The sequence below is a fragment of the Astatotilapia calliptera genome, chromosome 8 (genome assembly GCF_900246225.1).
Source record: "Astatotilapia calliptera chromosome 8, fAstCal1.2, whole genome shotgun sequence".
Lineage (NCBI taxonomy): Eukaryota > Metazoa > Chordata > Actinopteri > Cichliformes > Cichlidae > Astatotilapia > Astatotilapia calliptera.
This window is the reverse complement of record NC_039309.1, coordinates 25,510,777-25,535,522: the sequence shown is the minus strand read 5'-3', so window position 1 is coordinate 25,535,522 and position 24,746 is coordinate 25,510,777. Positions and strand designations below refer to the sequence as shown.

Here is a 24,746-nt window from a genome sequence, read left to right as displayed (position 1 = left end):
ACCTACAAGGTATTAAATGGTTTGGCGCCTTCATATCTCTCTGACCTTTTGTACCTCTATGTTCCATCCTGTGCTCTCCGATCTCAGGATACTGGCCTTCTAAAGGTTCCTAAAACCAGAAGAAAAACTACTAGGGAGCCTGCTTTTTTTTTTTTTGTGGAACAACCTCGCTCAAGATATTAGGCAGGCATGCTTTGTGGTTTTCAAATCCAAGTGTTAAACTTGTTCCCCCTGTCCTACATGTATTAATTCTATGCCTCAAGTTTTTCCTGGTTCTTATTGCTTTTCCCTTTTGCTTTATCAGTTTTTAAACTGTATTGTTTTTATTATTTGTATATATATATTTTTATCTTCAAATACTTGTTCAGCACTTTGTTTGAAAGTGCTTTATAGATAAAGTTTTTATTATTATCAACACTTGGATCACGCAGGACAGCTGATTCCTCCTTTATTGTATAGATTTTACCAGAGATAGTTATGCTCTGCAAGTACATAACACTGTAGCTAGGCTTTTTAGAGGAAACGATACCAAAAAGGAGTACTGAGCTTTGGCAGTTCATGAGGGTCAAATAATGGGTTCTGAGTTGACATGTGGTCTCTGAATCAAGCACACAGACTTGAAGACTTGGGGACACTCACAATCAAGTATTGCATTGCAGCATAGTCATTTTGTGCTATGTTAAAAAAAATAAAAAAAATGGAGATACTGTGCAGAAAAAAAAAGAGCCAGACAGTCATTCTTTGAAAAAACAATTTTATCCTAGAAAACTGTAGTGTAAAGTTATTTAAAAAAAAATTAGCGTTCTTTCACTACAAAAATAGATTCTAGACTGATGCTAAAACACCCAGCATTGTGAGAGATAGTACCAAAATATTTCCTTGTGTGATCTAAATAGCAGCCAACCCCAGTTACAACAGATCCACAGGTAAAGAGTCATTTATATATTAAAAATATTTCAGCACAATAGTTTATAATTACATTCCTAAATTACAGTATTTATTACCTGCAAAAGCAAAATATTAAAATCAGAACATGCACAAAAATTGCAGTAGTGCATCAGTACCTATGCGTGGTGTAAAGAATGTGTAATGCTAATTAAATGATAAGTCAAAATAACACACGCACACACATCAATCATCTCAGGCATTACTGAACATGTTCCACTGATTTTCTGAATAGCATGGAAGCTCATTAACATAAAAAAAAAAAAAAACACTAAAAGTTAAAATCATGCCAACTTTGTCGATATAAATTTAAAAAGTTAAGACATGAAAAAATATAAAGACTATGCATGAAGTGAAAACGCATGATTTGTGTTACATCAATGTTGTATAAACAAACAAAACCAACAAAGAACCCCAAACGAATTAAAATAGTGTCACCTAATTCAGACTGAAACGCGCGTTTCCTCTGCGTTTCAGTGTCTCAAGAATTTGTCAAGTTTTTGTTACAGCAACTTGTTAATTTAACACTTTATAATTTTGGACACAACATGTTTTTGCAGGTAGAAATGGGCTTTCCTACAACAAATCACAAATCTAAACTACACAAAATATTTATCAATGTTATTTAAAATCATCCCCCAAATTTCTTCTTCATGTCTCTATGAGGAGATGAAGGCCAGTAAGATATACAGCAGAGTACAGTGACTAGATGGTGATGCTGGTAGTGATAAAGGCCATTAGAACATCAAGTGAATTTAAACAAACAGTTTTATACCAAACAAAACAGCTCAGTAGCTTCCATGTCAGATGTAGAAGGCTGATTTGAAGGGATCCGGTCACACGCCAGTAATGTGCCTCATCCAGCTTTGGGTTTAAATGGGTGTGGCCATGCTATGGCAGCAGTGTATGGTCCTTAGGCACATGTGGTGTCACTTCCTTCACATTCTTTGCACCATTACTGAGCCAAAGCCCTAGATGTTCAGAAAGCACTTCTGACAAGAGCCTATTGGTGTCTCTATGAAGGGGCCAGTGTGAGCGCAGCATCAGTAAATGGCGGGATGGGTAAGTCTTTGAGGAGAGGGGTCAGGTGTCAGTAGTGTCAGCTAAAATGGAGGCAAGATCTGTTGCTTAGGTCCATTTTAGACATATCAACATGTCGGTTCTCTGTAAAGATATAGCACAAAAACACCATGAACCAACAGATGTGGATTCAAAAATTGATTGCATGTTTTGCATTTGTAGGAAAGAAAGTGCTACAAAGTCTCACCTCAGCTGTTGAGATAGGCTCCTCACGCTACAGCACTTTTCACATTATTCTCCAGGAATGACCTTAGACAAACAGAAAACAGAATCCATTAACACGATTGGTTACAATTGTCCAACTTCATGTTCACCTTTAAAAACCCAAGAGCTATAATCTCAGCATTTTAAAAGTTTATGATACAATTAGAAAAAGACTGAGCAAGTACAGCTTGTTTGCAAGGCTTACTAGGCAAAAGCCTCTTCTCGCTATAAGGAACATAGAACCGTGCCTCAGATTTGCAAGGTTATATTTAAATAAACCACAAGACTTTCAAAAATGATTTGGATGATTGAGATTGAAGTAAAGATGTATGGTCAAAATGCACAGTGTGATGTTTGTCGTTAATATTGGAGAAATGTTAGAAGAATTTCTGGGTTGAATGAGTTCAATTTTCTCGTAACATATCAAGTGAAAATCTGCAAGAAAAAAATGTTGGTAGCTTTTTAAGCCAAAGAATTACGTCAGTTTACTTTTAAAGGTTAATTGGGAAAAATATTAATGGATTCAGAGTTCTGGGATTAACACCAGCATCACAGTAACAACACAGACTGAAGTTGCTCAGTACATTTCCCCCCCCGGAGGTGCACGCTGCAAACACTTCTTACAAGCAGATCTAGCTGCACACTGCAGTCATTTTTCCAGCCTGAGAATGGCACAACATCTTTTTTTTCCTTGTGTAATTTTTGTACAACTACAAAGAATGTGTTTGTGATACTTGCATTTGATCTCCTTCTAGTGACTTCTGGATCTCCTGAAGTACTTCTGAAAAGAAAAAAACAAAACACAAAAAAACAACTGTAACCAACTATTGCTTTTAACAACACCACACTTTGTCATGACTTTGAGCGTTAGCTCAGTCACAACAAGCCAGCTCACTGGGGAAAAAATGAAGTTGTATCAGTCATGTGCTTATATATGGTTCTGAGACATGTAATTTGGATGTTTCAAATGACAATGTGAGTAAGAGGCTGCAGGACCAGCTCAAAAAGGTAGCGTATAATTCAATTACAACTGAAGCCAGATTTCCTTTGAACAACTACAATGTCTGAGGGACATGCTATTTGACCTTCCAGGTCTATATTTCAGGATATTCTCCTGCCTTTGTACTCACTCTCATCATTCAGCAAAGCATGCTCCATAACATGTTTAGCTGCATTTTCTGCAATAGATGGCATGTCAACACAGTCAGCCATAGACAAGGTACGTGTAAAAACAGACAGCACATTTAGCATAGCACAGAATTATAAAACACCACAGAACACAGAACACACACTCATGTGGCACATGCACATTTACTTACAATGATATTATTTGTTTTTAATTGTTTTACCTGCATCCTCACCATCATGTTTGGCTCTGAAAGGACAGAGAAGACAGAAAGTAATGACAGCTCATTCTTAGGGATGTCAAAACATATCAATTATTGTAATATGTAAAACATGTAATATTAATATCCTGTTAAAAGGGGACAATGAACTGGAAGTAAAATGAGTACATTTTGCTGATATAGCCATACTGGCTGATTTCGATCTACAGTCACTGGAAGGTTGATGTCACTTATAAACATTAAGAGAAAATAAAAGACAAAAACAGCATAACTGACTATATTGGAGCTAGTGATTTATACATTGGGAGGAGGAGGCAAAATATGTTAGAATAATAATAATAATGGATTGGATTTATATAGCACTTTTCAAGGCACCCAAAGCACTTTACAATCCCACTATTCATTCACTCTCACATTCACACACTGGTGGAGGCAACCACTCAACTATGCGCTTTAGTTGAGCGGTTTTACTTTTCCAGGTGCTGAGGCACGCCTGAGTCAGGACTGTCGGCATCTCTCAGCCTCACGCATTATTTTGGACATTCTATGTCCCAAGAGTGAGTTTCACCAACCAGGGATCAGAACGTCAGACAGCCACTTTGACGGCCATCAAATCCACCAGACCAGACCGCTGTGTCTTTTCCTCTTTTTTATAAATGCAATTTGCACTTCTGTGTTACACAATATCAGTCTTGCTTCTACCTTTTTTAGCTAACTTCATTTTTACTTTTCTTTCTATCTACACACTCTGCACACATCAGTGAGATTTCTATCTAATGTTTATTATTTCTTCACCAGGGTCAGTCTTTACAATCTTTCACTCTCTTTTATATACTATTTGGCATTGTTACAATGATTTTACTCCCATTTAACATGGAAGTTGTAACTACCAGCATCATCTAACAACCTGGCTTAAATTGCCCTACAGCAAACTTTTGTATTCAGCAAACACCAACATGATGAAAACAAGGAAACCTATGAGTACCTATGAGTAGATGAAGCTCCATCTGGCTGTGACTGGTGTTGGTTGGAGCAGCCAGAATGAAGTGGAGCCTCCACCAGACAACGAGGCTCCACAACACAGCGGGTCGACAAAGAGAATCTTTCAAACTCAGACGGGGAGATCAGGTAGAAGCCTGAGGGAGAACAACAGCACACAGGAGCTTAGTGAAAGTGGCAAGCGGGGTGGGGGGACCTATGAATGTAGATAAGTGCACTGGCAAAATGACTGTCCATTGAACAACAACAGCAACAAAAAAACATGACAAAAATCACATTTTAGGAAGAAAATCTCACTTCTAAAAACTCGTGGCAGCAGTTACTGAACAGCATGGATGTAAGCGGCATGAGGGTTCTTTCCATTTAAAACCAACAAACATACAAACGAAACAATCCAGTTTTCATAATAATCTGACAGTAAATGGATCTTTTAATCTGATTAATTTATCCCACAATACAAGTCTGTCGGCATGTACTAACACAAATCACAAAATATACAAATTGTAACCCCAGTTTAGCACCATGAAGCCAGTACTTTTTCTGCGAGTGAAATCAAAGTCGTTCTAAAATCAGGTCTTGTTGTACAGGCATCTTGAAACACCTCACATTCCTTATTTGGGCAGTTATTTTGAAGCGCGTGTCTAAATTTTTTTTAAAAGCTGCTTTAGAAATTGCTGTTGCAAAACACTAACACATATTTTAACTCTGAATTCTCTGACTGTCACATGTTTCTTTAGCTCTTTGTGGAAAGTCAGCAACTTGTTACTGATCCCCATCTCTTCAAATGGCTATTAAGGCTAAAGACTTTAGGCTAGAACAAAGACATACATGACTTCTGAAAACTGCTTCTAGAAGGTCGAGCTAGAGACACATCTGTATTGTTGATGTTGTATTCTAAAGAGAATGTATTTAGAGCCCCAGTAAAACAGAGGAAGAAACGTGTGCGCAGGTGTCTCTATACCTTGGCCGTGCTTGGTGAAAACACAAGAAGCGATTCCACTGACGTCCTCTCGGCGGATGCAGGGGTAATGTACCTGCATCTTGACGTGTGGCAGTGACACCACGTGAACATCGCCCTGATTAGTCAGGACCAACAAGCCGCTTTCACCATAGTCCTCTGTCCGACTGCTGCCAAACCAGGCCATGCCTACCCGTCGCACTCGAGAGCCATCAACAGCAGTCAGCTTTAATTTCATCTTAGCACTAACTTTTGGCAGCGTGAAAACCTGAACACACAAAACAAATGCATTGGAATAGAGTTTACAAAATTTTAAGAGGATTGAATATTTCTATCCTACACCTCAATAAATAACAGTAATTGTACCGATATTAAAAATTGTGAGCCTAGACCACATAAATGGCATTCTCTTTAGAGCATAGAACAAGCTAAGACACAACAATGCTCAACAAGTGACATGAACCAATAGTAACTGATTTAATTGTTATTTTTGAGGGCTGTAATCTACAGGTCTTTAAAAATACTACCTGAAAACATAATACTTTTAGAAAAATTTACAAGAAACAAGACATTTTAAGACCACCTTTTCTTTGATATTAACTTTTTAAGACATCTTAATGACCCACTGCAACCCTAGTGCTCCAAGTCTAACCTTAAACTGTTCCTCAGACACGACCAGGAGGTGGTGTGAGCCCTGCATATCAGGTGCGCGAGCCAGGTCGTGAGCCACCTCCAGGGGCTCAGGGAGAGGAGCCCCATGTCCATCTAACACCACAATACCAACAACAGGAGCGCGGTGCATCAGCTGAATCTCCTTGGCTGAAAATAAAGGACGCAAATCAGAGACAACTTTACAAGAGGAGGGCAGAGCTGAGAGATCAGGCCACCACAATGTTAAACCTACATAGTTGAGCTGTGACAGGCTCATCTGCTCTATGCTCGACAGAAGGAAGGCGAAGCATGTAGGCAAACACACAGCCACCATTGGTCCCTGCCCATAGGGAGGGTGTGTTATGTGAACCTACAAGAAAATGAGGAGAAACGTAAGGAAATGGAAACAACCCAAAGTTCTGCCCACTATTCATTTCTGTAGCAAGTGCTGTTTACGTACTATAGTACACGTTTAACACGCCAACTCACTGTCAGAGAGGAAGGTGTCAGCAAAGTAGAGCGTCCGTACTAGGCCAGTGAAAGAGTCGTCTGAAGAGCGAGCTTCAATTTTCCTCTGGACGGGAGCCAGCTCCATCTCTGCCAATTCAGCCTCCAGACGAGCATTTGCCTCTTGGAGCTGCTTAGGCAGATATCAATATATATAACACATGCGACAACGGAGAAACACGGAACAGATAGCAGAGTCCTTTTTATGATTCTACCTTAGTAGCAGTGTTAACATGTTGTTTTCTTAGAGAGACTCTGCTACGTCTGATTCGTCTAAAGGATTGTCGCAGGGATTTCTTTATGCTCTTCACTCTGGACAGAGGACCCTCCATGGCCAGCTGATCGCTGGGGTTTAGTGTGCACCTAAAAGTTTGAAAACACAATATGAGCACATATGATATGCAGACAGCTGCACAAATACTTTGCTTACTCCTAAAATGTAACAAACAAAGACACAACAAGGCTACAGTTTTTCTCATAACATGTACGGTGACTTGAGCATGAGTGACTGATATATTAGGTTGGAATATCCACCTAGGTAAATATTATATCCCTATATCACTTGTACTGTGTTAAAACTGAAGATTTCCTTTGAACATGATGGATGACAGCTGGGACCTGGGCCTGATGCATGAGTGATAACTGATGGATCACTGGGTGGTGTCTGGGCTGATGCAGTCTCAGGAGTGGGTGGTAGATAGTACTAAGGCCAGCTGCATGAGTCTGCAGGTCAGAGTGACCTGCTGAGAGCCACAGAGGGCAGGTGTGTGTCGCTGTCATGGACTGTCTTGAGTTTGTTTGCGTAACTGTTATTATGATAGCCATTATGGTTTAGATTTGTTTTGGATCAGGTTTTGTCAGGTAGTGGTTGGCACTGTTGCCTCGCAGCAGGAAGGTTTGAATCCACCATCTGGGTGTGTGGCGTTTCCAGAAGACAATAAATGATTTTTTTTTCTCTGTATGTGTTATTGTAGGGTCTACCTTACAATATACAGCCTTGAGGCGACTGTTGTGATTTGACGCTATATAAATAAAATTGAACTGAACTGAATTGAATTTTCTACCCAGTAGTAAACGAATGGTTGTATCAGTTTTAAATTTTGCAAGTTTGAAAGCTTGGTTACATCCAACTTGCTTCTTTGTACTACGAAAGAAAATGATGGCTAAAACACATCCACTAACATGAAACAGATTTCCTGGAAGCTGTAAACACAGTACAGACACATGTTTCACATCTTTCTTAATGCTTCTCCTTACTTGATCAGGACACTGTTCTTCTGTTGGTAGTCATATAACCCAAACCCATGACTGGTGCCAAAGGCTATCAGCTTCCACTCTGAGTGCAGTGTGAGAGCAGTGACCACAGCTGGGGGCTGGCACTGGACAACAGCAAAGGGCTGGAAGCCTGCAGGAAACATCACTGGGTCTTCCTGGATATCCAGCTGAGTGTGGCCCTGTGAAGGAAGACGACTATCAAATGCTGGAATATGTAGTTGACGGTGTAACAATAGAAAGGTTTTATGATAGCCTTCAGAGCACACATAGTAAGCTAGTTATTATTGTAAATGCAGCATTTAAAGCCTTTTTAGATCACCTATTTTTGTATGCTGTATATGTTTCTGGATTCTGCAAAGTCTCAACTTTTGAGTTTTGGCTGCTGCTTATTTCTGGAAGTACAACTGACCTTATTTAGACAAGAGGGTGGATTTCTTAGTTATTAATGCTACTTAGCTTGGTTGCAAAGTTGCATTAATTAAATTTTTCATTCAATCATTTTTGTGCCAGACTGCAAAAACACTTTTTGGGGGAGGCATCTGTAGAGAATGAAAACTCTGTTGGAGACCTAAAACATACGGGTCACGTTACAGTGGCCAGATCCGTCCTTCATAATGTCTACAGCTGCTGCATGTCACTGTAAAAACATAAACAAACATAGCGAGTAATCAGTTCTGTTCTTTACCTTCCATCGAAATCCTTCTTGACCTTGCAGCAAATCCACAACTTTAGCCTCCACGGTTTGCTCTGCTGCCTCGTCATTCAACTCCAACATTAGGATCTGCAAAGTCAAAATAACAGTGGGAATAAGCACAATAATGTGATATCAACGTAGGCCTACACACACACACACACACACACACACACCCCACTCGGTCTGCGGACAGTCTTTATCCTTCAAACTTAGACAATAAGGATTGTCTGTAATATTGCATTCACATCTTCTTGTAGAACTTCAAGAGGTACTTTATGCACTCTTAGTTAATCAGCCAAAGAGGGTCCAGTTTTCCAGTTCAGCCATGATCCTATCACACACACAATTGTATGATAAGTTGTACTTGGACCTGGTGACATCACCCCCCTTGAAATGACGTTTTGGCCAACCCTTGGCATAGCATTTGTGTTGTACCTCGTTGATCTCTAGTTGTGAGTAGTTTCTTCCAGCTATTTGAACACTGAGCTACTAGTTGTTTTGCTGTTAGTCTAGATGTTGGGTGTGATTCCATAGGTCCCACATCCACTTCCTGTAACCCCTTCCACTGGGATTCCTTGGTAGTAGCATTCCAACAACCCCATATTCTCATACCTTGTGCACTTATGCCTTCTTGTCTTCTGGTTCCTCAACACTGCCGGTATAGCTTTAGTTACACTTCTCTTGCATATATTCCAAGGTAGGCTTGTGTAGCATGGGGGAGTCTTACTGGATACAAATGACACAGCATGACAGCCAACCTGGAGTTTGCCAAAAAGCACCTAAAGGACTCAAAATTCTCTGGTCTTATAAGAGAAAGATTGAACTTTTTAGCCTGTAAGCCAAAGCACTATGCCTGGAGGAAACTAGCCATTACAATCCCTGCACTGAAGCATGGTGGTGGCAGCATGATGCTTTGGTTGAGGGAAAAGAGTGTTTATGAATATAAATAAATTCAACACTGAGCGTGAAAAAACTGACTTCTTAAGCTCTACTACGCCTACATATGCAAGAGGGCGTAAGAATCAACAGAAAAATCTAAATTTCTCTCAAACTTCTACAGAAGGTCAAAGGTCAAGAGCAGGCTTTATCATATATACTGACTTACTAGCAAAGTATAATTCTTAAAACTTAACTCTAACTTGACAAGTAAGAGTTTACCTTACTGATGTAAGTTAAGTGCTTAACTTACTCTACATCAGAGATATGACTTAGCCCAACATGACATAGGTCTGTTGTAAAATTCTCAATAGTCACCTGTCCCGCAGTGCCAGCTACAGTCAGATAACCACTATATTTGCAGAGATGGATCTTCTGGATGCCGAGCCTTGGGTCATCACTGTAGGGGTCAAAACAGCCAACCTAAACAGAAACATGACAAGGGTGAAATTTAGAGTAACACCTCTACTTCAAAACATACGTAGAAAACAGGAAATACTTTGTATCAATAGGTAACTTCACATCTGAGCAGACAAGTATCACATGTGGAGTTCCCCAAGGTTCCATCTTGGGACCCCTTCTGTTTAACATCTACATGCTCCCACTGGCACAGATTATAAACAACAACAAAATAAACTATCACAGCTATGCAGATGACACACAAATATATATCTCACAATGTCACCAGGAGACCGAGGCCCTGTACAGGCTCTTGGTAAATGCATTGAGGAAATCAATGACTGGTTGTGCCACAATTTTCTCCAGCTAAACAAAAACAAAACTGAGGTAATAGTCTTTGGCGCCAAAGAAAAACGATTACAGGTCACCAGAGAACTTCAATCTATACATCTAAAAACCACAAACCAGGCGAGAAATTTGGGTGTAGTGATGGATGCAGACCTAAACTTAGAAAAACACATTAAGACAATAACAAAGTCAGCTTACTATCACCTCAAGAATATATCAAGGATAAAAGATCTGATGTCTCAACAGGACCTGGAAAAACTAGTCCATGCATTCATCTTTAGTAGGCTTGATTACTGTAACAGCATCTTTACAGGTCTACCTAAAAAAAAATCAGTCAGACAACTACAGCTCATTCAGAACTCTGCTGCTCGAGTCCTCACTAAGAACAAAAACGTGGACCACATCAGTCCAGCTCTGAGGTCCTTACACTGGCTGCCTGTCCGTCAGAGGATAGACTTTAAAGTTCTGATGCTGGCCTATAAAGCTCTGAATGGTTTAGGACCAAAATACATCAGTGACCTCCTGACCCAGTATGAACCATCCAGATCCCTCAGGTCATCTGGATCCGGTCTTTTATCAGTTCCCAGAGTCAGAACCAGACACGGAGAAGCTGCATTCAGCTTTTATGCTCCTTATATCTGGAACAAACTCCCAGAAAGCCTCAGATCAGCTGAAACACTCAGTTTATTTAAATCCAGGTTGAAGACTCACCTGTTCTCAGCTGCATTTGAATAAAGCACCAAATCCACACTTTAAGCTTAAATTTCAAAACTTACATTTAACTACTGATTTTATCTACTGTTCTGATTTTATCTGTTTTGATTTTATATACTGTTGTTTGTTTGTTTGTTTGTTTGTTAATTAGTTAATTTGCTTGTTTTATTCAATTTTAAATCATGCTTTTTATTTGTTCTTGTTTCTAATGTCTCTGTAAAGCACTTTGAATCACCTTGTTGTTGAATTGTGCTATACAAATAAACTTGCCTTGCCTTGCCTTACTTCCAGCTTTGCCTAATATGCTGCTATGCAAGACCTTGATTAACATTCCTCTTTTACATAAATCTTAAAATAAATAACTGCTGTTAATTTAAAGTAAAATAATGTAAAAAGATTGTTCATCCATCCATCCATTCGCTTCCGCTTATCCTTTTCAGGGTCGCGGGGGGCGCTGGAGCCTATCCCAGCTGTCATAGGGCGAGAGGCAGGGTACACCCTGGACAGGTCGCCAGTCTGTCGCAGGGCCAACACATAGGGACAGACAACCATTCACACTCACATTCACTCGCACATGCACACCTAGTGGCAATTTGGATTATCCAATTAACCTATCCCCACAAGCTGGGCTTGGTTAGTACTTGTAAAAGATTATGTTAATTTTAATGCTAATTAAGATTAATTATAAATTCATTAGCATGGTTGCCTCAGAGCAAGCACGTCCTGGGTTCTAAATAACCATCTGGCCAGAAGCTTACTGTGTGGAGTGCGCTCCTCCCACAGCCCAAAGACATGCACTTAGTGGGGTTATGTATACATAGTTTACTCAGGAATTATTAAAGTATTCTGATTTTAGTGATTCAAAATTGCCCATTGATAATTTTTTTGCATTTAAGAACACTTTTTCTTTAAAAAAAAAAAAAAAATTACACACACACACACACACACACACACACACACACACACACACACACACACACACACACACACACAAATTCTAATATTCTAGTTCTAGTTTTGTTGAGAAATGTTATATGCGGTCAAACTTGGAAACCTTGCCATTTATAAAATGCTAACCAACGAGCAGCTCATTTGGAAAGACCTGTGTTTTTTCTATTTGAATATTTATCATTGCTCATTATTCGATTACTCAACTAATTGATGGAATTTGTGATAGAATACCTGAATAATACTTAAAATAAGTCCCAGTGTCGTGACATTTCTTTATATTCACCTTAAAATATAAATGAAAATGTTCTTTTCTATAGATTAGATTAGAAAAACATACCTTTCTAAATGGAGGCCATTCTCCTTCAGTCCCTTGGTTCATGTTGTCATTGGGGTCAGCATCTGTGTGGAATACTCCAGCTGTGCTCAGCTTGTACATGGGATAGAGACAGACTCCTGATGCATCCCAGAAACGAACTGTGCCATCCTCATGCCTATATACACAGCAGCGTTAGAATAATTTTTACAACTTCAAAAAGACCTTTCAATAAATGTGAATGAAGGCAACCGTACTAACCCCGTGAGGAGCAGATCTCTCTGTGGAGGGTCTGGGGCCAGGTTCTGACCTCCTGTTACTGGCCACGGCTGACACGAAGAAAGAAAATTAGTAAGAAAACAGTATGAAAACTTGATGTCCTCAACCATCATCTTATATTCAAGATGCACCATTCAAGTTATGATGAACAGCCTTTTAGGGGATTCTTTAGAGTCTCATACAGTGGTAACATATCCCATCAGTAATAATATTGGCACTTAATGGGGTGACTGTATAGCCTGTGTTTTTACAGATTCACAGAAAAAGTGAAAACCTGTCATGCAGTCAGAGAAATATAAATATGACAGGACATTATTTTCAATTTACAAAGATTTTTACCTTTTTTGAGTAGTGTGCATTCTGATGCTTTCCAGCAGCGAAGATCCTCTCCCACAGTTTGAGGGGAATGGTGGAGACATGATGTGAGCATGTTATGGCTGAACTATGAAGGGGGACCAAGTAAGGAGTCTGTATGATGGGCCAGCCCTCAGTCTGCAAGTCAATAACTACCAGCTCCTCCTCCACCAGGACAACCAGGGCACTGGGCTCTCCTGCAGGAAGATACACAGCAGCTAATAAACTGAGATCTGGGATACGCTTGTGTCTCTTGTCAAAACTGCTCTCATTTTTCTGGGCTGCTGTGATGAATAAATTACAATTACACAAGAGAGTTATGTTCAAATTTACACAAACCCGTGTCAATTCAAACTGTGGTAACCTTGCCTTATCTGGCAAGTTGTCTTTGGCTACGTTCACACTGCAGGTCTTGATGCTCAATTCCAATTTTTTGATCAAATCCGATGTTTTTGTCTGCTCGTTCACACTACAAATAAAATGTGACAGCAAACGCGCTCTAGTGTGAACCCTCAAGCGCCCGCATGCGCAAAAGAAGACGTCACACACAACGCGCTCTGTTTAGACCCAGAGCAACAGTATTGTTTGACCGATGGCCTTAATATAAAGACTTGTTTCGGACTTTACGTTTCCCAATTTTGCTTTAAGTTATAAAGTTATTTTGTTATTTACAAATGGCCTAATAATGATCCTTATTGCTGTTTTAGAGAGGAGCGGTGGTTCAAAAGATAGTTGGAAATTTCTGTCAGAATCTGCAGATTATACAGTACAAATAAAATGTTCACGTTCCTCCAACGTTGTCTTCCCAACAGTTTCACTAACATCTACACTGGATGGCCAGGAAGCATTCATATGACATGGATATGGGTCGCATAGGGTCAAAAAAGTCAGATTTGATGCGCTTTCGCCCGCAGTGTGAACGTAGCCTTTGTCTGTGTGTGGTGTGGTCAGGTGATCAGAGATTGGGAACACCTGGGTACAGTATTGGTTGGTATAAGAGTACGCTCTACTTGTTCCCTCAGAAAGAGCGATTCCTCTGCTCCTGAGGATCATGTGCTGTAAAACTGTTTTGTTGTTTTTATCCAAATATTTAACTCACCAAGCTAGCTCATATGCAAAATTCCAACCCTACTGACTGACACATCTCATGTTCAGCTCAGTTAATTTCAAATAAAGCCGTTTATTCTTTTACCTGACTAACTACATCACCTACCGTTACTTGTTATCACTTTTTAGCCAATTGTGACATAACAAATAGCACTACATGGTTCAAAGCAATTAACTGATGTCATTCACTTTCTGATAGGCCCAAAAACTCTTGACTGTTATTGAGTGTTATTTTTTTCTAATGGGGGATTTGACATCATTTGTCTTTTCTACATTTGGTTTATGAGTATTCCCCCCAAATAACATCAATATCATGATTAATATGTTTTGGCATTTAAACTGTATTCATTAATGTTTGTTCACTTATTATAACTGCGTCCTTCTACACAGCAACAAAGTAACAAAGTCTAAGTAAGTTAAACACTGAAGCAGTGTTCCCCTGTGTATTTAGTATGTTTGTGCACTCTTTATAGGACCTAACAACATCAGAGACTGGGGAACATAGATCTTCAATGCTGTCAAATACTTTAAGAGTCCCATATTTAAATGTGCTGTAATTTTGTTGCCAGTTTGTTGGTGTGTGTGGCCTGCCTGTGTGCTCCGGTCCATCTCTAATGACGAAGAAGTCGATGATCCTGGAGGTAAAGTCCAAGGCCACGTGTTTTTTACCATGGATCACTGTAATACAGTGTCTGTCCCCATAACTGGCCCTGGGCATACCACCACTGAACAGCAGGAATGGAGGCCTACACAAACACGCAAACATACGTACACACAAGGTTCAAGTTCAGTTCCATTTGTTCAGTGATTAATGTGTAACAGCGGCTCACATAACATATCTGAGAAGTTAAATATTAGAAAGGTGACGACATCACTTTCACTGAAGGAAGCTGACAAAAAGATTTATTTCACCGGTGGATGACGTCATCTTACCCTTCTTCTGTAGGGAGCTGAACTATTTTAGAAATGGCCTTGCAGGGAAAATGTCCTGCAATTATAAAACACAAGTAACCATGAGGCCTAAACCTTTTTACTTTATGATTAATAAAACAGTGGAGAGCTTCCTCTTTACCATAAGGAATGTCTGATTTCTCTTCCTCGTTCGTGTCCTGCCCCCCCACCATCCATCGACAATAGCTTCCATCGCTGTGTGAACTCAGAATGTACTTTCCATCCTCAGTCCAACACACACTCTCCAGTTGCTATGGATAGATTACACAGTATTCAGTCAGTTTATATACTGGCAGCTGGTGTTCTGTTCAGGCGTACGTTACATGACAGGTACCTGTGTGGCAGGAATGTGCTGGATGGCAAGTTTTTTCTCCAAATCCCAGATGACCATGAGGCCACGTCCATAGCCAATGATGACCTGATCTGGATCGACCGGGTTCTCTTGTAAGGCCTCAACGTGTTCTAGATTTCTGCGACCGATGTAGTCATCAGGTACGCTGTACACAACAAGCAGAGGAAATAATTCAAGAGAATATCAGTCTTATTATTGATGCACAGGGGATGACAGGCAATATATTCTATTATACTGTGCAGTGTTGGGAAGGTTACTTTTAAAATGTTACTCCCCAACACTGATACTGTGTGACAGCAGTTTAGCAGGAACACTTTTTTAAACACTTGAAGTGAGCAGACTGATATTTATAATGTACAGAGTGCTCATTTCCACTGTAATACATGCTCTGAAAGTGACTAAAGAATAGGGCTGTTCGATATAACGATATATATCGGATGACGATATAAAAACGTCTGTCGTTTCATTTTACGCTATCGTTTGTTTCGTGGTGTCGCAAAATAAACAGTTTACGGCAATATTTGTTCATCGTTTTGATGGTCACTGTAGTGGCTATATTCATTTCTCTTTCTCTTATATTTAATATAACCACACTACGGACGGACGAGCGCCTGTTTTTATGGGTTGTCGTTAGCAACAACGACGGTAAAACGGGGCGACAGAGGTTTTATATCGGGATATGAGATTTTGGTCATATCGCACAGCCCTACTAAAGAATAATGTAAATTTCCAGACAAACTGTAGTGTTGAGCTTAGGGATGGGTGTCGAAAACCGGTTCTTGTTGAGAACCAGCTCCCACTGTTTCAATTCCTTGGAATCGTTTGCCATTTTTGCAAACGATACCCTTATCGATTCCAGTCGCCCCGAATGACGTCACCACGTTGTGGAGCCTCATTTACCGGGCAGGAAACATGGCGGCTCAAATGCTCAAAAGTTTGGTTATACTTTACGAGAACGGATGACAACAGGGCAACTTGCAAAACTTGAAAAGTAGATATTTCATTTAAGGGAGGAAACACTACGAATATGCAAAAGCATTTGCTGACAAAACACGTGATGACCTTAACTGAATGTCGTGTTTTTAATTCCGCTCCGGACTCGTGAATCTCAACCCAGCAGCAGCGGTAACGTTTGCACGTCCTCTCCCGTTAATGCGGCAGGTAAATAATCAGCTAACAGTGCATATTATGTTAGCGCGATCTGCCTTATTACAAAACCTGCCATTACTGTGCATTTAGTGACCATGATGAGAGAGACAGACAGAGTCTGGCTCAGATGCTGGCAGTTCTCGCTGCAGTCTACCGGTAAAATCTCCTTTCAGGCCAGGATAGACGAATGTCACCGAGCAGTGACTAAGTTTGTGGTAAAAGGTTTGCACCCGTTTGCCACAGCAGATGCCCCCGATTTTCGGTAAGTGTGTTTAATTGTAGGCAGGGACATTACTGGATATTCTTGTGTAATTGCTACAGAATAATTTATGTTATACTTTGTTATTGCTACAGAAGAATATTTATTTTATTATTTTACATTTTTCCCCCGGGGACCCTGTGACACCCCATTGAAGAGCCGTAGGCTGGATCTCTTAAGATCTCACTGTTGGGTTTGTAAGGCCATGTTACTCCTAAATTTCTATCTTGTTCAAAGAGAAGATATAAAACAAAGTTCTAAGCTAATCGACCTTAGTGTTCTCCTTTTTTAAAAAGAATCGATAAAGAATCGAATCGTTAAACAGAATCGAAAATGGAATCGGAATCGTGAAAATCTTATCAATACCCATCCCTAGTTGAGCTACAATCTGCTCTATCCAGCATTCAGCCACAAGTGCAAACAGCAGCTAAATACAATATTTTATGTGACGAGAAGGATATTTCTTGTTCCTAGCAGAAAACAAAATTTTAAAACAACAAAACTAACGCAACAATAGGTGCTTTCAAACAGAAAAAACTCCCTCTAGTAACTTTAGCAGTTTCACTTTTTTTTTTTTTATGTCTATGCTGCAGAAACTAACAACTGTCATAGTCCTTAGCAGCATATAGTATGCAACTGTCTGTAACATGTGTTTTAATTTGCCTACCTGCTGGCAATTTGGTCAAGGCTGATGTTCCTCTCTTCCAGCTCTCTGAATCCTGGAACTTCAACTACAAATACATGTCCACCTTCTGTCCCCAACAGCAGCAGCTCACCTGAGGAGTGGGCCAGTACTGCTGTCACTCTGGTCACGCTTGGAGGGGCACTGAGAGGAGGAGGAGGAAGGAGAAAAGTGGCATCACTTGGCAACTTTTTGATCAAAGGCATGGGTAGATGTCCTGTGACCTGTACAACTAAGCAAATTCTACATATTCATATCTCTTCTTTATCTGGCTTTACTTAACTTAACAAGTCAAATAATAATAATAATAATAATGGATTGCATTTATATAGCGCTTTTCTAGGCACCCAAAGCGCTTTACAATTCCACTATTCAGTCACACACTGGTGGAGGCAGCTACAGTTGTAGCCACAGCTTCCCTGGGGCAGACTGACAGAAGCGAGGCTGCCATATCGCACCATTGGCCCCTCTGGCCAATAGGCCATTTCTCAAAAAGGTTACTGTGGAGAAAGGAAAATGATAGGTGGAAATATGTGGTTTACCCAGGTGGTCCAGTCAGCGTGAAGCGTCCTATTTCAAGAAGTTCCGAAAGTCCATTGTGTCCTCTTAGAGTCCACATGTGCAAACTGTTGTCATCCAGCAAAGTAACCAGCTCAACCTGAATAAGAGTCACAAATAATCAGAGATATAATAAAATGTATTCCCTGATACACACTATTGAGAACAGCACTATAGTACAAGCAAGCTCAATAAAACAAAATTCTGCTAGCATTCTATGTTGTGTGATTTATATCAAACATTACCTGGTGGGGCATGAAGTGCACCTGTGTGACAGCAGCATTCTCATCATGTAGCCCCATGAACTCCACACCTGGAGCTCCATATCTGAACAATGGTTAAGCACAGACTCCATTTATCATAGTTGCAATCATACTAGCACACTGGGAAGAGCTAAGCTAATGCACATTTAGTAAGATGGTCACAGAGAAATCCAAAACTTTAAGTCCTAATTTCAGGGAGGCATCTCAGTGGTGTTTTTGTGCAGCAATTTAATTAAAAACTAATAGATAACTTATTTATTTCATAGTGTAATCTTCACATGCTTCATCCAAAGCACACACTCTGTGTATTCACTTGCTAATTTATAGTCACAGTATTCACTCACTGTGTCTTTAAGGACTCGCTAGCAGCATGGCCTCTTCACCTGTCCCTCCTACACTTTCCTGCTTGTTGTGTCACATGTTTAGTTACTCCTCAGCCTCCTTTAGCAGTAATCCTACTTGTACTATATGTAGCCTATTTGCAGCTCTGGAGGCCAAGATCACTGAATTAGAGACTCCACATACAGCATCCACATCTGCACCACGAGTAAAACAGTGAAATGTGGATTATTAAACATTAGGTCTCTCTCCTCCAAGTCTCTGTTAGTACATGACTTAATAATTGATCAACAAATTGACTTACTCTTCCTTACAGAAACCTGGTTACAGCAGGATGATTATGTTAGCTTAAATGAATGAGTCATTCTATCTGAAACCTTGAAGCAGGCCGAGGAGGAGGTGTGGCAGCAATTTTCAACACCAGCTTATTAATCAACCAAAGACCAAGACAGAGTTTTAATTCATTTGAAAGCCTGATGCTCAGCCTTGTCCACCCCAGCTGAAAAACTCAAATAACAGTCTTATTAGGGCAGGGATAACTCTAGGTAGAGTGGTGGTCCCCATAATCAGAAGGTCGGGGGTTCGAATCCTCTGTACCCTGAGGTACCCCTGAGCAAGGTACCGTCCCCACACACTACTCCCTGGGCACCCAGTGGCTGCCCACTGCTTCACTGAGTGAGTAGGTTAGATGCAGAGAGGATTTTCCCCACGGGGATCAATAAAGTATACATTATTATTATTATTGTTATTATTAGTTATCATCTATCATCCACCTGGGCCTTACACTGAGTTTCTGTCTGATTTCTCAAGACTTTTTATCTGATTTAGTGCTCAGCTCAGATAAAATAATTATTGTGGGTGATTTTAACATCCATGTAGATGCTAAAAATGACAGCCTCAACATGACATTTAATCTGTTATTAGACTCAAGTTGACCTCTCTCAAAACGAACCCACCCACCACTTTAATTACACTCTAGATCTTGTTTTAACATATGGCATAGAAACTGAACATTTAACAGAGTGATGGATACAGTTTGATAGCCCCGGAGCGAGTGCCAATGGCCAGCAGCTTCAAGGAGGGACTGTAGCCCAGAGCACTGGGCTGGTGGGGGAATCCATGCTCCACTGTCTGAGGAGGAGAGTGAAAAGATGAGGGTGAGAAAGAACTTTGACAAAAGAGCCAAGGACAGAGACAAGAGTGTACAGAACAATACCAGCTTTAAGAAATGCCCTCATACATCTCAATAAATGTCAGAATTCACAGCTAATGATTTTAATCAGAGTTTAACAGTCAGCAGCAGTGTCTAATATTTATATTTATTTCACTGGCTCCCCAGTCCAATATATCACGCTTTTACTGGATGTTTTACTGGTCTGGAAAATTAAGTCTAGAACCCACGGACATGACCAACTACTATGTTTGTACATTTGGCGTACTCTGCCAGGCTGCGGCCGCTATCAGTCTGTATATGCAAGAGCAAAAAATAAGAACTTGACTCAAAACAAAATGTAAAAATACTGGTGGCAGGGAGTGGTAAAAATATATCCTACGTGACTTGAGTCACATATGCTACATTTAGTACTTTGAGTTATCACATTTACAAAACATGACATTGAGTCACTGAGATTCAAACTGGTCTAACTTTAGTAGATACACCTATGGTTGCAATTCTGCTTGCATTATCACATTCACAACAATCCACACCGCCTGCCAACTTGCCGGGCAGGGTAATGACAACCCCTAACCAGCTTTCTACGGCTGAGGGGTTAAAAAAAAAGAAAAAAGAAAAAAAAAAAAAGAAAGCATTTACTCATAACTACTAGGGTCATCCACACAGCACAGTAATGTTGGAAGGAAATGATAAAGTTAAAATAAGATTACAACAATGGAAGGAGCACACAAATCAAAGTGCCTTAAGTGTCGTTGTTTACTGGAAGCAATCTTTAGCCACAGAACAAGCTATAATGGGAATCTGTCACAATGACACCCAACAAACAGCCACTATCACAGCAGCTAGATGTCTTTATGCCAAGCTGGCGAGTCGTATTAGAATTCTTAGTTTTGAAAACACGCCAGGAGGACCAGGAGGAATGAGTGTTTGAGAGCAACATCTCAGATTGGACATGTAAAGGTATACATAAATGTTCCAGTGTTAATTTTGACGCAAATTTTGATTTTGTTTTAGTCATAATTTAGTTTTATTTGATTAAATATCATAAGATTGTTGTAGACCAATTCATTTGACAAAAATAGAAAGTATAAAAGTTTGTTGTGTTTTTAACCGGTGAAAGTTGCTCTATGCGCCACGGTTTGCAAAGTGTCTGACTTTCCTTGACATGAAATGTGTCCATATGATTACTCTTCTGACATTTTGTTGTTTTTTCATGAGACGGGGAGCTCGCCCAACCTTGTCTGTCAGCGGCAGATCAAATTGTGCACGTCTAACTTTGCATAAGATAACTTCTAACTGGATCATCATCCCTTCTTTGTACACAACACAATTCATTCTGATTGGACCTCGTCTCTCTTCATCTTGTTTTTATTCGTCAATAAAATTGTCAATAATATTGTCAAAACATTTTTTCTTTCGCATTAGGTTTTACATATAGTTATTGTCTTTTTGCAGACGCACTTTCTTTTATGCAGAAAGTGCGTCATCATTATGATTACAATTATCTGTAAAATGAGTGCAGTGTTTATGCGCCACATACAGCCCACTTTGATCTTAAGTGGCCCAGACCAGTGAAACTCTCCTTTCCCACAGTGTAAAGAAGTTACATATTTAACAGTTTTTTTATATGACCATTTTTTAAAACTGTAGTCATAAAAAAACCAAAACAAAACACATTTCGATAGTAGAAATATAACTGTAAAAGCTGTAAAACCTATGACTACAGACATTTCTGCATCTCTGCCATTCAAAGACATTTTGTATACAGTTTTTTAATGTAATATTCAATACTGAACTGTAAATTTAGTCTTTTTCAAGGGAGGAGTTTTTTGATTTTTTTCACTGTTTTAATAAAAGCCCTATTTTTATGCATTTACTACCACTAAAGAGAACACACACGATTTAAAGCCTGGACAAGTTTGAAACCTTTTGTCCTCCACAATGACCTGCTAGCATTTAAATCCGACTCTCCTGTCTCTCCATGTAACTGGCTACACCACTACACGTGCCGTCTTTGGAACGTCCGCCCTCTTCCTTCTTTCACATAATGGTATGATCCCAGTCTGTCTTTGCATGTGATTGGCCACATGGAGTACCCATCAAAAATAAAGTTCCACCACTGCCTGCATGGATTCTCAACAGGGCTGAAGATTTGGCTTCCACATTAATAACTGACATATAAAATGATCCTGCGGGTTGTATGTAATTGTATCGTAGACAGTAAGTTTGACACCCCTGGTTTAGATGCACTGAAATAATCAGGTGGCACTGCTTTCTCCACTAAGCTTCTTCATTGTCACTTGGTTATTGTTAGTGGATTAGAAAAACCAGAGGGCTATAATATTGTTAATGTTAGGATCAACCTAATTACATCGCTATGGTTACTTAAGCTGGATACCTACGATGGTTAGAGTTCAAAGTTTGACATTTGTATGGATTCTAAAAGGCACCGCACTTATATTAATTATTTGACATTCTGTCTGAAATGTATATATTCTTAGCTGAGATAAGTCAGGTTCTTAAGTATTTGAAAAATGATAATTTTTGGAATTACATTCTGAACACCAGAGTACTAAAAATGGAAACCATGTATAAAAGTGGTTGTATTCCATAACAGTTAAGTCAATATTTTTGTTAAAGCCCTTGAATTAAAGCTGAGTGCTTGCACTTCAATCACGCCTCTGTTGTTTGATTTAAATGGACCATGGTGGTGTACAGACAAAAATCACGAGAAAAAGAAACTAATATATAAATTTAAAGTGAACAGCTTACTTGATCTTGTTCTGGTTACTTTTATTTTCTGTTTCTGCTTAGTAACCTGGTCACTTGAATGTATATCATGACTGCAGATAGTTCAGAGTCTCCTGAATGATTTTTGTCTTCTTCTTCTCATCACTCACATTGAACCACATCACTACAGATGGCAAACTGTGTGGTATGGTCTAATTTACTTGCCTTATTAAACGCGAAGAGTTCCTGTTTTAGCCGATCCCTCTGGGACTCTTGACCGTGCCGCCTGAACCTTTTCATCCTGTCAATACCGGTGTGCAGCCAGAAGGCCCGCTGACACTTGCTGGCTGGAGGAGACACAGGAGATAGAGGTAGATGATCCAGCTTGAAAGTAAAAGTTTCAGAGAGGAGAAAAAAGGGCATGTTATTAGACAAATCCTCTAGTTCACACCTTTGTTATTCCTTAGTGAAAAGCAAATATTGATATTCTATTTATTTAAAACAATCACAACATGTCTTCTTCCATAAGCGTGTTCTCCAGCCACAATTCAGAGATGAATAACACCATCAGATACACAGCCACATTAATCAGTCCAGCTGCCTTCCAAAAAAGTACAGAGTGGCTCATGTTTTTTCTTGCATCAATACACAACCAGCAGTTTCAAGGAAAAAGGGGTTACTAGGAGTACCAAAACTTTTGCTTCACTAATGTCTATAGAAACCTATTAAACAAAATACATGAGACCTGGGTGTCATAAGGCCCCTGGCTACATGTTTGGTTGTCTGTGAAGTCACTGGGAAATTAGGATTCAAATGTAAATGTATTCATCATTTGTCCCATTTCAGCGACCAAACATTCTTCTCCATGTGAGATTTTGTGTGAAATCATAATACAACCGCTATTTAATGTAGATGCTGTGTGTTACAAGTGGTTCTTCACACAAACGTTGCACAAAACCTTCTGCTAATGCCAGCTATATCTTTTGGTGCTCATAACTTTTATACTTTTTGAGATATATTAATAATAATAATAATAATAATAATAATAATAATGGATTGCATTTATATAGCGCTTTTCGGGGCCCTCAAAGCGCTTTACAATTCCACTATTCATTCACTCTCACATTCACACACTGGTGGAGGCAGCTACAGTTGTAGCCACAGCTGCCCTGGGATAGACTGACAGAAGCTGCCATATTGCGCCATCGGCCCCTCTGATATTAAGCTTTTTATGCTATTTTTGGCCCATTTTGCTGAATGGGACCACATTATCAGTGTGATCACCAGTTTTGCTTGCCGGGCTGAACCGTGTTTTAGCTCAGTAAGATGAGCAGCCGTTCTCAGACCGGGAGGCCCGGGTTCAAATCCCGCTTATGGCAACATTTCTTTAAGTTCACAGTTAAACTTTTTTCAACATAAATTTTACCCCTTCACTCCTTTTCAGCAGAATTTTCAGTTTTTTTTCCACCCCTTTTCAGCACCTTTTTAGCTGTTTTGAGCAGAAACCTCTTTTCAGCAGAATTTTCGCTTTTTGGTCTGTTTTCAGCGGAATTTTCAGTGTCTTCACCTCTTTCAACACAATTTTCTGTTTCCTCATCTCTTTTCAGCAGAAAGTTCAAAAAGTTCACCTCTTTTCAACACAATTTTCAGCTTTCTCACTTCTTATCAGCACAAATCTCACGCTCTTCTGCTCATTTTAGCAGAATTGTCAGTTTCTCATTCTCGATTCAATTTCCGGAAAACCAGTTTAGCTCACTGACACGAGTAGCCGCCTTGAGACCAGAAGTCCCGGGTTCGTACCCTGCTCAGGGCAAATTTTCTGTTCAGCAGACAGTTCAAAATTTTCACCTCTTTTCAGCACAAACTTCAGCTTCTTTACATCTTTTCAGCAGAATTCTTTGCTTCTTGGTCTGTTTTCAGCAGAATTTTCAGTTTCTTTACTTCTTTTCTGCAAAATTTTCTGTTTCTTCAGCTCTTTTCAGCAGAAAGTTCAAAAGTGAGATGAGCAGCCACCTTGAGACCAGGTGGCGCAGGTTCAAATCTGACCTGTGGCTCTTGCCGCACATCTTCCCTCCTCGCACTCTCCCTGCTTTCTTGACGCTCTTCAGTGTAATCTTTCAAATAAAGCACTTTTCAGCAGAGTTCAGCTTCTACACAGTGTTTTCAGCAGATAGTTCTCCTTTTTCAGATTCCACTACACGGCATTCACACTGCATTTTCGCAGGAAAT

The 24,746-nt window shown here is 39.8% G+C and overlaps 1 protein-coding gene across 5 annotated transcripts in view; it reads right to left on the bottom strand.

The window, feature by feature from the left end:
* Positions 1-766: 766 nt before the first annotated feature.
* Positions 767-24,746, bottom strand: part of llgl2 (LLGL scribble cell polarity complex component 2) — a 47,472-nt gene continuing 23,492 nt past the window's right edge. For 3 of the 5 annotated variants that reach the window (XM_026177583.1, XM_026177586.1, XM_026177585.1), the window contains exons 2-27: positions 22,743-22,864; positions 19,647-19,744; positions 18,257-18,338; positions 17,996-18,111; positions 17,439-17,597; positions 15,346-15,508; positions 15,133-15,262; positions 14,994-15,048; positions 14,652-14,806; positions 12,939-13,150; positions 12,582-12,649; positions 12,345-12,498; positions 9,914-10,018; positions 8,651-8,746; positions 7,948-8,144; positions 6,906-7,053; positions 6,673-6,820; positions 6,437-6,553; positions 6,185-6,351; positions 5,536-5,800; positions 4,561-4,711; positions 3,579-3,604; positions 3,360-3,407; positions 2,968-3,010; positions 2,213-2,274; positions 767-2,109 (exon numbers count right to left, since the gene is read on the bottom strand). In XM_026177583.1, coding sequence (XP_026033368.1) covers positions 2,235-2,274; positions 2,968-3,010; positions 3,360-3,407; positions 3,579-3,604; positions 4,561-4,711; positions 5,536-5,800; positions 6,185-6,351; positions 6,437-6,553; positions 6,673-6,820; positions 6,906-7,053; positions 7,948-8,144; positions 8,651-8,746; positions 9,914-10,018; positions 12,345-12,498; positions 12,582-12,649; positions 12,939-13,150; positions 14,652-14,806; positions 14,994-15,048; positions 15,133-15,262; positions 15,346-15,508; positions 17,439-17,597; positions 17,996-18,111; positions 18,257-18,338; positions 19,647-19,744; positions 22,743-22,817 — 3,018 coding nt within the window. In that variant the 5' untranslated portion in view covers positions 22,818-22,864 and the 3' untranslated portion in view covers positions 767-2,109; positions 2,213-2,234. Of the gene's footprint in view, positions 2,110-2,212; positions 2,275-2,967; positions 3,011-3,359; positions 3,408-3,578; positions 3,605-4,560; positions 4,712-5,535; positions 5,801-6,184; positions 6,352-6,436; positions 6,554-6,672; positions 6,821-6,905; positions 7,054-7,947; positions 8,145-8,650; positions 8,747-9,913; positions 10,019-12,344; positions 12,499-12,581; positions 12,650-12,938; positions 13,151-14,651; positions 14,807-14,993; positions 15,049-15,132; positions 15,263-15,345; positions 15,509-17,438; positions 17,598-17,995; positions 18,112-18,256; positions 18,339-19,646; positions 19,745-22,742; positions 22,902-24,746 lie in introns of those variants that run through there. The other 2 variants (XM_026177584.1, XM_026177582.1) reach the window with 2 other exon arrangements.